Source organism: Balaenoptera borealis, assembly GCF_965194805.1.
Source record: "Balaenoptera borealis genome assembly, chromosome: 12".
Classification (NCBI taxonomy): Eukaryota; Metazoa; Chordata; class Mammalia; order Artiodactyla; family Balaenopteridae; genus Balaenoptera; species Balaenoptera borealis.
Window position 1 is genome coordinate 81,913,083 of NC_138869.1, and position 16,467 is coordinate 81,929,549.

The 16,467-nt window shown below is 36.9% G+C and overlaps 1 protein-coding gene across 11 annotated transcripts in view; it reads left to right on the forward strand.

The window, feature by feature from the left end:
- Positions 1-55: 55 nt before the first annotated feature.
- CENPQ (centromere protein Q) overlaps positions 56-16,467 on the forward strand; it is a 138,555-nt gene continuing 122,143 nt past the window's right edge. For 4 of the 11 annotated variants that reach the window (XM_082347660.1, XM_082347661.1, XM_082347657.1 and 1 more), the window contains exons 1-8: positions 81-162; positions 4,264-4,406; positions 5,183-5,237; positions 6,300-6,420; positions 7,006-7,074; positions 7,624-7,753; positions 12,683-12,802; positions 12,957-13,031. In XM_082347660.1, the coding sequence (XP_082203786.1) occupies positions 4,305-4,406; positions 5,183-5,237; positions 6,300-6,420; positions 7,006-7,074; positions 7,624-7,753; positions 12,683-12,802; positions 12,957-13,031 (672 nt within the window). In that variant the 5' untranslated portion in view covers positions 81-162; positions 4,264-4,304. Of the gene's footprint in view, positions 163-4,263; positions 4,407-5,182; positions 5,238-6,299; positions 6,421-7,005; positions 7,075-7,623; positions 7,754-12,682; positions 12,803-12,956; positions 13,032-14,433; positions 15,432-16,467 lie in introns of those variants that run through there. The other 7 variants (XM_082347652.1, XM_082347651.1, XM_082347654.1 and 4 more) reach the window with 6 other exon arrangements.

The following is a 16,467-nucleotide window of genomic DNA, read 5'->3' on the forward strand; positions in this document are numbered from 1 at the left end:
GGGAGCGCTCCCGATGACGTTAGGGGCGTGGCTAGATTCCCGCCTCTCTCCACAAGTGTTTCCGGTTTCTACTGGTTCACTTCCGGGTCTCCGCGGCTTTGGAAGGTTTGGGCGCGAATTGCTCTGAGCGCGGCACCTGGAAGGATTCAAGAGGCGTCTTTGGTGAGTAGTGAAAGCGCTTTCCCTGACGCTGGCTCCAGTTTGGGGATGAGTTTTGTGTGCGGCGCGTTGGTGGCAAACTCGGCGACTCGTGTTTGAGGAGCTTGAGGTGGTTTTCAAAGAGCAGGGAGATCCGAACAGGTGTGCCCTTCGGAACCAGTGATTGAAAAAGTGGTATTTGATTCGCAAGGAGTGAGTGAAGCCACACATGGTTCCTCCCTCGTTTCCCCGAATCATCGTAATCCTTGTTCTCCCTCCTTAACCTCTCCCGCAGTCAGTCGTGGGGCTAAGTGCGGCCTTAGTGATGAGTGCCTTTGAGCCTTAAGGAAGCTGCGGTCGGCAGCGTCGCTACACCTAGGCCTCATTTGTCAAGAGGTAAACATTGTGTATTTGCAGTTTTGCCAGACGTCGTGCTCACCTGTTGTGCCCATACAGAGGTCTAGCTTGGTGGCTTCCACGAGTTTCAGCACGCTGGCAAAGAAAACAAGACAACCTAGAATACTTCCCTGTTTCCTACAGAGTAAAGAATACATTTCTTACTGCAGTATATAGACTGGCTGCAAACTACAGTCCCAGTCTTTTTTTCTGTCCGTTCCTCCCGTACACGTCAAAGCCTCTCTGAACTTTTTCTGCCCCTGAACAGACCAGTTTCTTTTGAAGTGTCTTGCCAACGGGCTTTTTTTCTCTCAAATGCTTTACTCCCCTTCCTTCTGGCTAAATATTGCAAAATGTAATTCAAATATTACTTTTTTCTCTGAATTCTGTATGTCCCCCCCCATACCCACACCAATTTGAGATATTCACTCATTTGTGTCGTAACATTTGTCGCATTGTGTATAACTGAATATACATAGGAATTGTTTTCACGTGTCTGTAGCTACTACCACTAGCCTGTGGTTTCCTGCGGATCCAAAACAGGCCAAAGTTTACTCTTCCTTTTTGTATCTGCTACAACTAGCCCAACAGTAACAGTAGATTATTTTATTTATTGAGTTCTTACTATGTCCCAAGTTCTAGGCACTTTATGTATTCTGTACAAAATTTTAGCTTTACAAAAGCCTTTGATGTTGATACTTTTAGCCGTGGGGAAAGTGAGCAAATTTAGTTCCCCAAGGCTATACAGCTGGTTAAATGACAGAGCTGGGATTTGGAACCTGGGCAATTTGTCCTCATCCCTGGCTGGCTCTTGGCAGTGGTTCTCAACCTCGGGCAGTTTTGCACCAGCAGATATTTGTCTGGAGACAATTTTGGTCTATCCCATGCAAAATGTTAATAGTGCTGAGGTGGAGGAACTTTCTGCACTATGGCTAATTGCCTCAAGTAGGTATCAATGAAAACAGAGCTTTTCAGACTGTCTGTGGTAAAGGACCAATTTTGGGTTTTTTAAAAATTTTTAATCAGTCACAACTGATACTTTTGTAAAATACAATTTAAAAAAAACTGAATACTAGCCAAACCCATGGAATGTACAACACCAAGAATGAGCCCTAATGTAAACCATAGACTTTGGGTGATAGGATGTGTCAATGTCGGTTCATGGACTGTGGCAAATGCACTGCTCTGGTATGGGATGTTGATAGTAGGGAAGGGGGGATATGCTCGAATTTTGTTCTTTCTGCTGAATTTTTCTGTAACCATAAAACTTCTCTAAAAAAGAAAGTCTTTTTTAATGAATTATTAGAAAAATTAAACTTAAAAAGAAAAAACAAAGCCAGTTATTTTTTGGCCAGATCTAACATACATAAAATTGTTGTCAAATTGCCATAAAAGTTTCTAAATGAATACTTTTAATGTCTATACTTTAAAAGACTGTAACAAACAGTTTGTAAATCAAATTTGGAGTAGCACTGAATTACATGTTACTGAATAAAGAATATCAAGAAAAACGATGAACAAAACCAAACTATAAATAAGTGCCAAATGAAAGAGACCATTAAGAGCCCACAGACTTCTGTAGAGCGTTGAGGTGGAGTGGTTAGGAAGGCTTTCAGAAGCAGGTGGCTCATGATCTGAGAGGAGGTTGGGCATAGACAGGAGAGAGCAGCTCGGGTAGAGTATGTGCACTACTCAAAGTGTGTTCCGGGAATCCAGTCTATCTGGAGAGGGAGATGCAGTTGAGGAGTAGTGGGAGAGAAGTATGGAAAGCTTGGCAGGTCTAGATTGTTAAGGACTATAAATGTCATGGTAAAGAGTTGGGATGTTATAAGGTAGGTATTACGGAAGGATTTTTCTTTTTTAATTAAAAAAAATTACCTATCTTGTTCCAAAATTTGGGATTGGAAACAACTTGGTAGGGTTGACTTATAACTTTTCCACGCAGCGTCAGCTGCAGTGTATTGGCTCAGGTACATGCGCGAGGCTGGCAATCGTTGGTGTTAGCTATTGGTTGGGAGTTCAGCTGGGGCTTTTGCCTGGGTCTTTAGTTCCTCTCCGTGTTGGCCTTCCTCATAGAGTGCTAGCTGGGTTTCAAGAGCAAATATTCCAAGCAAGGGGAAGTTGCAGCTGCTAGTCTCTTCATATTTGGGCCAGGAAACTGGTACAGAATCATTTCCACCATATTCTACTGCTCAAACCGCTGCACAGTCTGTAAGATTGAAGACAAGGGGACATATACTTCACCTCTCAATAACAAGAGTGAGAAGGAATTTGCACCATTTTTAGTCTCCTAAATGGAATGAGGACTAAATCTCAGCCTTCAATTGTTCTCTCACCTGGATGCTCTTCTTCAGTGAACAACTGTACTGTACATGGCAGTCCTTCCAGGAGAGGTCCACAAGCAAAACTCTCATATGGATTGGTTTTTAAGTAGGGGAAATATATGGCAGGGATGTCAAGTTGAGAGAATTTGACATTTCAGGAATGCAACAGAGGAGACTGTGTGTAGAATAAGGTGCCACATTGTTCAAAAGCAGGGTAAAGTGTATTTTAGCTTCCACTGCTTTTTGTAACTGATCTGACATGTAGTCTCCAAGTATGGTTTGTGATCTTTCAGTTAATTCTTTCTTTCCCACTATTTTTGTCTTACGGGAAAAAGAAAAGCTTGAACTTTTCCTTTTAAAATTTGAGAGAATAGATTTATCCAGAGTACCCACTTTACTGTCTGTCTCTAAATCTGCGCGTATATTTAAATTGTAGTAATGTGATAAACTCTGAATTTTTAGAAAAGGAATGGTGACTGGTTTGTCTATATATCTAACTATATATGTCTAGAAAAATATGTATATATAATGTACACACCACACATACTTGTGTGTGTGTGTGTGTGTATGTGGGTTTGTGTTCACGTGTACTGTACCAAACGTGTACGTAACTTCTTAGCTATCTGCTCTTTATGATCTAATGCAGAAATATATATTTTATCCCTCTGTTTCTTTTAGCAGAAATGAGTTTGGTGATAAAGAACTATTAAATGGGGAAAAGGAATTATTCTAAATTTTGTCATTGACATTCTCATCCCCACTCCGGTGCCTGTTTTGTAATGTGTGAGAAGACAGAGTAATCAGTATACTTCTGTGCTTTTGTTAAAATACACATAACCCAGAAAAAGTTAAAGCTTAACTTTTTAACTTTTTAATTCTTAATTCCTTATGAGTGAATTTACCACATGAATGTCTACAACGTAGATTCATGGTATAATCCTAAAAATTATCGTCTCCCATCTTTGACGTTAAGTTGAATGATAAATCCATTAAGCCTAAAATAAGAAGGCCTGAATGTTATTCTTTGAGTTGACATTATCTGTGACTAGAGTAAAACAATTTAGCACTATATATTTCCATCTTCTTGGATTTAAATATAGAGATAACGTTATTGTCTGGGGGAGTATAAAGTAAGAGGTGTAAAAGTGTTTTTATATAAGATTTTTTAATGCCATACAAATGGAAGAAATTTTTAGGAATGAAATTGAATTAGATATCTTTACTCTAATGAGAACCAATGTTATTTGTTTTAAAATATATTTAAATGTTTTAAAAACACACAATACTATGCCAAAGCTTTCTTTATGATTTTTTTTTAAAGGCAAATTTGGAACATTTATAAGTAGTCTTTTTAACAAAATGTTTTTAATAAAACAAGTCTTTAGTGTTCTTTTCATCTTTACAGACATTTTGAAACACTGTTATAGTTGTTCTGTTTACATCAAGATGTCTAGCAAAGCAAATCCTTCTAAGAAAAGGTCTCAACATTTAAAAAGAAATCCAAAAAGAAAAATTGATAATGAAGAAGCGGAGTTATCAGAGAAAGAGGTAATGAAATATCAAGTTTATCATTCAGGACTCTGATTAGAAATATCATCTGTTCTATGTAAAGCAGTATGTGAAGACTAAAGGTCAGCTTTACTACAAATTATAGTAATTCTTATTCCACATATATTGTTATATGGGAGCTGTTGCAACATGGTTTGTAAAAGTTCTCACATAAAAATTGTTTACCTCAATTTCTAAAGATATTGATCAGAGAATTCTTTAGGGAAGAAGTGCTATGGGGCATTGCTAAGGTGTTTAAATAGGAAGACTGGGAATATAGTATACAGATTCTATGGCATTCATATGTTAAAAGACAAGAGAATCTGTCAATTGGTGGAGGAGATTTTTATTAACATAGAGAAAAATTAGTTTGGGAGGAATTAACTTCTTCCTACCATAAAAGAAATAATCAACAATTTTTCTCTATTCACCCTGTATTAGACAACGCCTATATTTGTTTTTCAGGAAAAGTATATAACACTATTTCACAGTATTTCACATACTCACAAGATGAGTATGATTTCTTTAAAACATTCTTTGACACCATATGAAATTCTATTATACTTTATCACCATTGTTCAGGAGTAGCTTTAGTATATCCTCTGCTTGTGATAAATACACATCCTTTTTCTGTAGAAGTAGCAATATACTTTTTTTCTGTCTTGCCAGAAGGTATATGAATTCTCTCCAACATACATGACAAATCTATTGCAATAGCAGTATCTTTTTATCTAATGTTTAATTCTTTGTGCATACACATGTGTTTTTCCCTCTAGGTTAGAAACACAGCGAAAAAAAATAGAAGTCATCCAAAACATCTGTCTTTTGAAGGTATTCCTTTTCTATGTCTTGTTTAACCTATCTTTCCCAAGCTATCTATATTTATGAAAAAATTCTCAGTATCTTGTTTATGAGTTCTGCATAAGCAAAAGACAGTAATAAACAGTTACATTCTTATTTTTGCAAGAATAAGTAGCACTGGTTGGTCAGTTCTTTTGGTCAACTGAAATTTTACTTACCACCTGTAGCAAAATACTGTGTAGGGTCCTAAGTTGAAAGGAGCAAGAGAAATTCAAAGTGTACCACAGTCTGAATTATTACTGATTTGTGATATACAGACACACCTACTGATTTCTCTTTGAGACAAATATGCTTCTGTTTCGCCACCACTATTTAGATTAGATTGGAACCACTGAGTTTGTCTGGAGTAATTTAGTTTGGAGTAGTCATCTTTACTTAAACATCACTTCAGCATGGAAGAATTTTCTACCTCTCCTCACCCAAGACCAAGTTAGGTCCTCCGGTTTTATACTTCCATAGTGCACTGTACTTTTTCTTTTGTAATGCTTTGCATACCTGAAATGTAATTATTTAATCTCCCTTCTCTCCAAAACTAATCTTCATGTGAGCCAATAGTGTATCTCCTTTGTTTATTTCTTATAAGTAGAATAATATCAACAACCTAGTAGACACTGATTATCTGTTTGTGGTTTGGTTAATCTCCTTTGTTTCAGTTGCCATCCAGCATTTGGCAGAAATCATTTTCTAGTCTTCTCAATGAAGCCCTTTAATTCAGGTCATTTCTGAGAACCAGACTTTTATGTTGAATCCTAAGAGTTGTAGCTTGGTTCTTTATTTAAGATTGTCTTGAGTTTGTATCCGCAATATCACTTAATAGTATTTTAGTTAATATAACAATAGCATATTCATATTCAATACCTGGCCTGTTATGGCTGTGCAATAAAAAGGAAATTAAATAGTTTATACAGCTTCATAATATTGGTTCTCATAATTCCATTAGCTCTTTTAGATAAATTTATATTTGAATCACTTTTTAAGTAAAAACATACAAACTTCTAGAAAAACCAGAGTCTCTTCTTTCACCGGTGACAGGACAAGCAAAGCATACTAATCTAAAACAGGTAAAGATCGCAACCCACAAGAGAAAAACCTGGCAACCTCTTTCGAAGAGTAGCAGAGAACATTTGCAAACTATGATGGAATCAGTAATAATGTGAGTATGAAATTTTTTTCTATTTCACTCTTTTTATTTCTGCTTATATGTTTCCTATAGACAGTATCCTTTTAAATGTTATTATGTACTTTATGGTGATAGGGTGTTTTTCTCTTTTGCAAGATTTATTTAATGTCTTTTGATGGCCTTAGCATTCAGCAAAAATGTCTTTATTAATTTCAGAAACTTGGAATTTCATCAGTGGAATAAAATTGAAATCTTTGCTTGATCTGCTATCTACAACTTTTTCTGGTGAGGGATACTTTAGGAAGAAGTTAGCTCAAATTGACACTTTATGTGGAAGCTAACATGCTAAAAGGAATACAGAGACAGGATTCTGCCATCAAGAAGCTGAAATCTATCAGAGGAGTCAGGCCTATAAATTAATTACAACAATATAATGTGATAAAAAGAACTTAGATTATTCCTCTGCTTTAAATGTATTTAACATAAAAGAAAAAGTGATTGATTCTGCCTGGCTAGTAAAAAAGGGTACTTGAAAGAAATCAGAGAGAAAAAGTAAACAGATTATACTAGTTATGTTTCAAACTAATATTTATTCAATCCCTATTTTTTCTCTTCTAGAGCAATTTTGAGTAACAGTGTTAGAGAAAATGAAAAAATTCAATATCATCTGAACTTCCTAAAGAAAAGGTAATACAGTTATGCAATTAAAAAATGATTGAAATATAATTGAAAGGTTAAATGATGATTTGTCAGGGATTTGGGGGAGGCGACTTATTGCTAAGATTAGCCACTGTTAATAAAAGAGCATTACAGGACTTCCCTGGTGGCACAGTGGTTAAGAATCCGCCTGCCCATGCAGGGGACACGGGTTCAATCCCTGGTCAGGGAAGATCCCACATGCTGCGGAGCAACTAAGCCTGTGCGCCACAACTACTGAGCCTGTGCTCTAGAGCCCACGTGCTGCAACTACTGAAGCCCGCGTGCCTAGAGCCCGTGCTCCGCAACAAAAGAAGCCCCTGCTCACCACAACTAGAGAAAGCTGGCGTGCAGCAATGAAGACCCAATGCAGCCAAAAATAAATAAATAAAATAAATAAATTTATTTAAAATAAAAGAACATTACAGCCCTTGGGAGTATGAGGGAAGAAAAAAGAGGATGACAGTATTTCAAAACAAGAAACAAAAATGATACTAATGGTACTCAAAAATAAAGTTATGTTTTTATTCTATCCATAAGATTGCTGCAACTGTGTGAAACCCTGAAAGTCCCTCCCAAAAAGCAGCAAGATTTAACTCATGTGTCAAGTCTACTGAAAATGGAAAGGGCACAGCACAGAGCTAATGAAGAGGGTCTGGCATTATTGCAGGTATGAAGTTTGAACAGGGAGTTCATCTTTAGAGGGGAAGGGGGAAAAGACCAAAAAGTTTTTAAAATTGTCATGATATTCTTCTAATAACAAATACTAGATCTTGGACCAGGTTTTTCATTAACTTTTTTTTTAACAAAGCAAAAACTTTGCCTGAACTTTGGGCCTCTAAAGTTAAGACTATTTCTAATATATTTGTAATTAAGTAGCAGTCTTATTTTTTTCATCGGACTTTAAATATCAGATTATAGGAATTCATCACTAAATGCTGTAGCATTTCAAAACACATTATATTAGTTTTTCTGTCCTGTATATGCTACTTTATTGGCAAGAAGAACACAATCATCATCATTACTGTTGTTATAGTCATTATAGATAACATGTAATGAGGGCCTTCTGTGTTCTAGTCACTGTTCTAAGCACTTTACAGTTATAGCCCTTAATGATTTAAAGAGACCTGTGCTATATTTCACATTTTACGACTGTGAAAAAGAGACATATGGGCATTTCTAGCTGAACCTTAGACAGACTGCTTACAGTTATGATGCAAACCTATTAGTCCGATTTCAGGGCAAGTGATTCTTAATCATTATTCTGTAGAAGACAGTGGGAGATAATATTAGCTGTCATGATAAACAGCAGGCTTTTAATTAGTGGATACTTGAACAATTAAGAAAAGCAACCTCAGGGGGCTTATTAAATAATTATTAAAACTAAAACAGATTGGACCATATATCCTTTTGCCATTTTGAAGTAGTTTGTAGATACGGTCTTTGTTAGCAATTCAACTTTGTAAATCAATAAGTTTGTTAACCTTTGTTAGTAAATACGAGGTGGTGGTAGTTTAAGCAAGGAATGCATCCCTAACGATTTCTAATAACTCACCATTCACAAACAGGTCATTCCAGATTTTCCATATGATTGAGAATAACAATGGAAGGATTTATTTGTGAGCAACAGCTCTACATATATTGTAAATTTATAGAGTGGTATTTTTTAGTGGTTGCCTCACTTTCTTCATTGTATGAGATTGTATTTAACTTTCATCCCAATGTTATTACTTTGCAAGAGTATATTCTCAGTACTGACACTAGCTCCCCCACTTAATGAACAGTTGGATAACATTAATATAGGTTAATTTTTAAATTTCAGCTTTGTCTGAGATATAATTGACAAAATTGTAAGATATTTAAAGTGTACATCATGGTTATTTAATATAACTATACATTGTGAAAAGATTCCCCCCATCTAGTTAATTTCCCTTGTCATCTCACTTTTTTTTTTTGATAAGACCATTTAAGTTCTACTCTCTTTCAATTATATAATACAGATTTCAATTATGTAATATCAGTTATAGTTACCATGTTTTACATTAGATCCGCAAACCTTATTCATTTTAGCTGCAAGTTTGTATCCTTTACCAACTTCTCCCTATTTCCCCCAGCACCTGGCAACCACTTTTGTACTCTCTGATTCTATGAGTTTGACTTTTTTTAAAGGTTATTTTAAAAGGTTTTAAAGTATAATAATGGTAAATGTTATTTTAACATTTAATATTTGCATAAAGTACTAAATCAGAGATAGTAAATAGTCTTTGATCAGAGACAGTAAATGATAGTGTGATTTTTGTAACACTGGGAGGCATTTCTCTTTTACACCTAAAACTGGATCTCCGTGTGCCAAAAGCATAAATAGAATTAAATGGAAAAAACTGTTTTTCTATACTCGCAACACTTCTGACACCAAATTTGTGGGGTTTTCATACCAAGCAATTCTCCACTTCTCTGTGGAAACCAACTGGGTGTCCTGCAATTTAATTCAATTCTAACACTAACTACCTGGAGTTAGCACAGACCCCACAGGGTAAAGGCTTAGTCCCACAGAACTGCCCCCCACTTCAGATGCCAATGCAAGGCCAAGCCTCCGGTACTTCTGACCAACCAAGTATCAATCGGGGCTTCCCATGACCTCCTCCTCCGGTTTGATAATTTGCTAGAACAGCTCGCAGAACTCAGGAAAGCACTTTATTTACTATTACAGGTTTATTAACAAGGATACAACTCAGGAACAGCCAGAGGGAAGAGATGCATAGGGCAAGGTATATGGGAAGGGGCACGGAACTCCCATGCCTGTTCAAGCACCTCCATGTGTTTACCAACCTAGAAGCTGTCTGAATCCAGTAATTTAGAGTTTTTATGGAAGCCTCAGCATGTAGGCATATCTATTATTAACTAAATCTCCAGGCCCTCTCCCCTTCTCAGAGATCAAGGATCCAGGCTGAAAGTTCCAACCCTCTGATCACAGGATTTTGGTTGCTCTGGCAACCAGCCTCCATCCTCTATGAGTTATTAAGTAGCATAAATTCAGGTATGGTTGAAAGGGACTGATTATGAATCACAAAAAGTGCTCCTCCCACTTCAATCATTCAGAAAATGCCAAGGATTTGGAAGCTCTGTGCCAAGAATCAGGGATGAAAATCAAATGTATATTTCTTATAACATCACAACAGCCTAACGTTTGCTTCACAGTCAGTTAGTTACTCAGTTGAAGCACTGTTGGCATTTTGGGCATAAGAGTTCTTCATTGGCATAAGAGTCTTTGAACTAGGAGTTTGTAGGTGTTATCTGTGTCTATTAGTTTTCTCCAATGTGCCTTACTTAGAATGGCTTTTTCCCACTGCAGCCTAGAGTTACTGCTGGTGATGACTTTCCAAAACCTGTATCAGTTACCAGTAAGAGAAGTTGTGTTCATGCAATAAGGACACATTCATTGAACTCTCGCTGCTGCTGCTAGGGAAAGGCAGTGGTGAACAAAGTCTTTCAGAGATACCGAGAAGATGGTATAGGACCTGCTGGGGCATAGTTTTTTTTGTTTGTTTTTTCATTCGTTTAATTAATTAATTAATTTTTTACTTTTGGCTGCGTTGGGTCTTCGTTGCTGCGTGCCGTCTTTCTCTAGTTGCAGTGAGCGGGGGCTACTCTTCGTTGCGGTGAGCGGGCTTCTCATTGTGGTGGCTTCTCTTGTTGCAGAGCATGGACTCTAGGCGTGCAGGCTTCAGTAGTTGTGGCTCGCAGGCTCTAGAGCACAGGCTCAGTAGTTGTGGCGCACGGGCTTATTTGCTCCGCGGCATGTGGGATCTTCCCAGACCAGGGCTGGAACCCGTGTCCCCTGCATTGGCAGGTGGATTCTTAACCACTGCACCACCAGGGAAGCCCTGGGGCATAGTTTTTAATCTCTCTGATCTTACAACCAGAGTTAGCATAAGAAAATACTAGAAGAAGGACAAAAAGTAACATTTCTACAGACAACAAAAGCATGCCAAAAATATGTGTTCACAAAACAGATGAATGCTAACCTAATTTCCCAAGCGAGCAGAAAGAAATTTAGAAAAAGAATAGAAGGTATGAAAAAAGTCATAAATATTAGAAATACTAAAAAATTAAGTTATGGAATTCAGGAAAGAATTAGAGCTAAAAGAAAAAAAGCTTTTAGTAATGCAGACTAAGTTAGAAGGAGCAATAAGCAAATGAACAGAACAAATAATACTTAAATAAAAGGTAAAGTAAGGAGAAAATCTTAAGACTGAAAAAGAAAGAATGACATTTTTTTAAGGTATTGAGGAAAAGTGACAAATATAAAAGTTTGGCAAAAAAGATACAGCATGGATATGGTATGAATACCCAAAGAAGATAACCAAAGCAATGAAACAAAATTAATTTTTTAAATTATACTGAAAAATTTTAGTTCTTATTACATTAACCCTTTCCTTCATTCAGTGCTATTATTCATTCCCTTTTGTAGTGTGTTGAATGGTGGCCCACCAAAAGATATGTCTAAGCCCTAATGCCTGGAACCCATGAATGTGACCTTATTTGGTCTAATAAGTGTAGCTCACAGACCCAAAGTCGTGGGTACTCAGGGATTAGCACACTATTCCTATAAGGGCCAGGTGATAAACATTTTACTCTTTGTGAGCCATGTATGGTCTTTGTTGCATAGTCTTGTTTTGTTTTTTAACCATCCTTTAGAAATGTAAAAACCATTCATAGCTCTTGGACTGATCAAAAACAGCCTATGGGCAGTTGCAGACCTCTGCAGGTACCCTTTTTAATGGTTACTAGAAGCCATAATATATTTGTTGAGGAAAATTACTATAGTTGACGGTAAAAATTCAGCTTCCAGTATTTGGAGAATGATGTAGATGTAAGTATCAACCATATCACTCCTCAGGATTTAAGAGTTATTATTTCTGTATGACTTCTGTGTGGCTTCTTTACTTGTTCCCTGATCCCCAGGGGCAGTGCTATCCTTGGCTGTTGCTAGGACTAGATTTGAAAGCAGTACAGTACTTAATACCATTTAGAAACCTGGAAGCTGGCTAACTCTATGTGTGGCCTGCAATCAGTACACCCCTGATATCATTATACTCATTTCATTCATTTCTTATTTTCTCTTTGTTTTCCCCCGTAAGTTATATTTTCTTTTTAGGTGAGAAACTGCCACTCATTTTCTATTACTATCTCTGCCCTAATGTTCAGCATTTCTTTCTTTTGGCAAATGAAAATAGCACTCAGATGTTCCTAAATTAAAGTTAGAGTTTCTCTGCTGTTACATACCGCTTAAGGAATGCTCCTGTACCTGCTGCCATCAGTCCTTGGGCTCTGCTAGATTCACACAGGTCTTCCAGGTTATCCGATGCCTGCAGTTCTCGTAAGTTTTTGAGGAAAGCTTCACATACATCTTTGTTCCGTTGGTAAATCAATTTCTAGGGAGTTATTTCTGAAAGAAAAATGAAAATTATCAGTTTCTTCCAGAAGTGTTTCAATATATAAGGTGTTTTTAAAATATGTATGTATATATTAATAGCTGTTTGGGTTTCATTTAATAATATATTTAATTTAAAACATTAGCTTTCTCTCTCTGATGCAGGAAGAAACAGATAAAATAGTGGAGACCATAGAGTCAATGACTGGGGATATTCACAGCTTAAAGAACAAAGTTCATGTTCTGAGCAGTGAGGTAGAAGAAGAGGAAAGGAAGGTAAAACAGGTAATTTTTTTTAAAAAAAGTATTGCTAGAATCTGGATATAATTTTTCATGATTAGATTCTACCCAGACAGCTTTTGAGTGTAATAAGAGAAGTCAGCCTTTTGAAATAATCTAGCTTTATGAAATAATCTGTAGCTTTCTTTTTCTACTTTAGATGTTTCAAATAGATAGTGAGGTACTCTCTCTTCCCGAACTTTCTCAGAAGAGTCTCAAAGCACCCATACTTCAGGTAAGTACCAATTTACCATATTAACTGCATCACCAGTTACGAATTGTATATATGTAAAAACATTATATGCTACTCCTTTTTTTTTTTTTAAACAAAATCCATGATATAAACTGTAAGGCAAAATTATTTTTCTCATTTGACAGTATAACTTGAACATCTCATTCTTGTCAATAGCTGTATAGCATTCCATTGTATGGATGTGCCATGATGTAATAATTTGTGAAAATGATGGAAATATATAATTTTTGCTAGTACAGGTAATGCTAGGAACACCCTTGCGCATATATCTTTACACATTTGTGCAGTCATGGCTGTAGGGCGGGTTTCTGGAAGCAAATCCTGACAGCTGCTTTTATTTGTGCTTCTGATAATGGTGTGTGCAGCTTTTCCTAAGACAGTGCTGTGTCCACATTTGTGCAGTCATGGCTGTAGGACGGGTTTCTGGAAGCAGATCCTGACAGCTGCTTTTGTTTGTGCTTCTGATAATGGCGTGTGCAGCTTTTCCTAAGACAGTGCGGTGTCCACATTTGTGCAGTCATGGCTGTAGGACGGGTTTCTGGAAGCAGATCCTGACAGCTGCTTTTGTTTGTGCTTCTGATAATGGCGTGTGTAGCTTTTCCTAAGACAGTGCTGTGTCCACATTTGTGCAGTCATGGCTGTAGGAGGGGTTTCTGGAAGCAAATCCTGACAGCTGCTTTTGTTTGTGCTTCTGATAATGGCACGTGCAACTTTTCCTAAGACAGTACTGTGTCCCATTTGGGCGTACACAGCACACTGCTAACTTACCTTTGCAAAGGACCCCCATAGGTATTATAGTGTAAGTGTTCACAGTGGTAGAAAGCCTTTACGTTTCCCCAGAAAGTAACAAAATTTTCCTGTCTCAAATCTACCTAGGGTGAGAGGAATGGGAATGGGCAGAGGGAAAACAGAATACCATAGATTTAAAAGCAGAATGGCAGTGAGTTGATGATAATTGAAGCTGAGTGAAGATTATGTGAGGTTTATTATACCATTCTCTCTAAATAACATACATATAACATTTTTCATAATGAAAGATTAAAAACTAAGTATATGCGTAAAGGTGGTCAAAAGGTACACACTTCCAGTTATTTATAAATAAGTCATGGGGATGTAATGGACAGAATGGTGACTAGAGTTAATACTATATTGTATATTTGGAAGTTGCTAAGAGAGTACATCTAAAAGTTCTCATCACAAGGAAGAAAAAGTTTGTAACTGTGTTTGGTGATGGATGTTAACTAGACTTACTGTGGTGATCATTTTGCAGTGTATACAAATGTCAAATCCTTATGCTGTGTGCCTGAAGCTAATATAATGTTAATATCAATTATATATCAAAAATAAAATAAAATTTAAAAAAGAATTATTGTCATGCCCACAGAAAGAAATTTTGATGCTAATTCCAAACCAGAACGCTCTTCTGAAAGACTTAGATGTTCTCCATAATTCACCCCAGATGAAGAACATGTTAACTTTCATTGAAGAAGTCTATAAAAGACTGGATGCCTCTTAAAGAGTTTATTGTTTTGTTTTGTTTGTAGATTGTTCCATATGAGTTTAATGTTTATGAATTTGTAGAAATGTTATTCTACGTGATATTGCCGGGGCTGAGGCTTCTTCAGGATTCTCCTAATATGCGCTTTAAAATTAACCTCTATAAATCTACCATTAACCTCTATACATCTAACGTAGGCCTTGAAAACTGTTTTTATCAATTCCCACATGTAGGAACTCACATTTATGTTGCTGTATTTCCAGTTATTTGCCTAAAACCGTAAAATGAGAACAGCCACAATCTGATGGTTTATAATGGCTGAATAGAGTTCATTTATTGGTTAGTGCAGAGGAAATATGATACTGTGACTTAACATACGTAAAGTGTTTATAGTGCCTAGCACATAAAAATGTAAGTGTTTGGTATCAGTATTGTTTTTTTGGCTGATGACTTGCATTTTCTGTCCGGTCATGTCGAACTCTAGAAGTCCCCAAATGCCTTTGCTCTTTTACATAACTCCCTAGACTTTTTGTGGCATAATTAAGATTTGCCAGGTGTCTTTAACTTTAGAGGTAGCATGAACATTTTATTTCTTTGGTTAGGTTAGTGAATAGATGTTGAATATTTATTTTCTACTCTCATCAGAGCATACCTTTATTTCATAAAATTGTTAAAAACGAACCCAAGTTCATTTATTCCCTTAAAGTAAACACCAAACCAAAAAAAAAATCCCTTTCTAAATCTTTTCTCATTGCGATAATAAGCATATACACGTGAAGAAATTATCACTTAAATATATTAAAAATCATTTTTAACCAACCACAGTATATTGTCTGGGTTGCTTTTATCTGTTTATAAAATAAAATAATTACTTTTCTGTCTAACCTAGAATGTTTTGTCAGTTAATTTAGAGGGTGCTATAATTCTGTTAATGCCCTCCAGGCTGAGACCACCAGGAAGACAGCTTCGGTTAAATAAGTTGGGTTTAGTGCTCACTGCAGTGAGGGAGACCACACGTCATGGGGAACCCTGGGCAGCTCAGCAAAAGGGTCAAAAAAAAAGTCTCAGGAAATAATGGTCAAAAAGGACATTAATGGATCTTAAGGGAAAGAAAATCTTCGAGAAAGGAAACCTATAGTGCAACATTTAAAGAGAACATTACAGTATATACTTTGGACTGTCTGCTACATGCCAGGCAAAGCAACTAAAGGAAAAAGATTTCAAAAAATGTCTTAAAACTTAAAAACCCTTGTGTTTTTCTTTCTTTTTTAATTTAATTTATTTATTTATTTATTTATGTATGGCTGTGTTGGGTCTTTGTTTCTGTGCGAGGGCTTTCTCTAGTTGCGGCAAGTGAGGGCCACTCTTCATTGCGGTGCGCGGGTCTCTCACTATCACGGTCTCTCTTGTTGCGGAGCACAGGCTTCAGACGCGCAGGCTCAGTAGTTGTGGCTCACGGGCCTAGTCGCTCTGCGGCATGTGGGATCTTCCCAGACCAGGGCTCAAACCCGTGTCTCCTGCATTGGCGGGCAGATTCTCAACCACTGCGCCACCAGGGAAGCCCAACCCTTGTGTTTTTAGAGTGGCAAGTAGAGCCCCAAATCACTTTTATCATTAACCATGATGTTTATAATCGCTTTTGGTGGGGATGAAGGAGTTACATTAAGTCTGCTGTTTCTCTCAGAACATCTGTTTAACAGATGATTGAAAGTCAACAGGAATTTTGACTTACCATTGTTGCTGAGGGGTAGTTCTCTACCACGCATAAACTGGTCATACTACCCTCTTGTAGCTTTGAAAAGTACATGATCTAATTTTGAGAGATGTACAGTATCTTCTGGTAGGTAGCAGGCAACATACACAATATTTTCTTCAAAGGTTGAATTGTGGTATACTCTTTGTGAAGAATTTAAGAGTTAA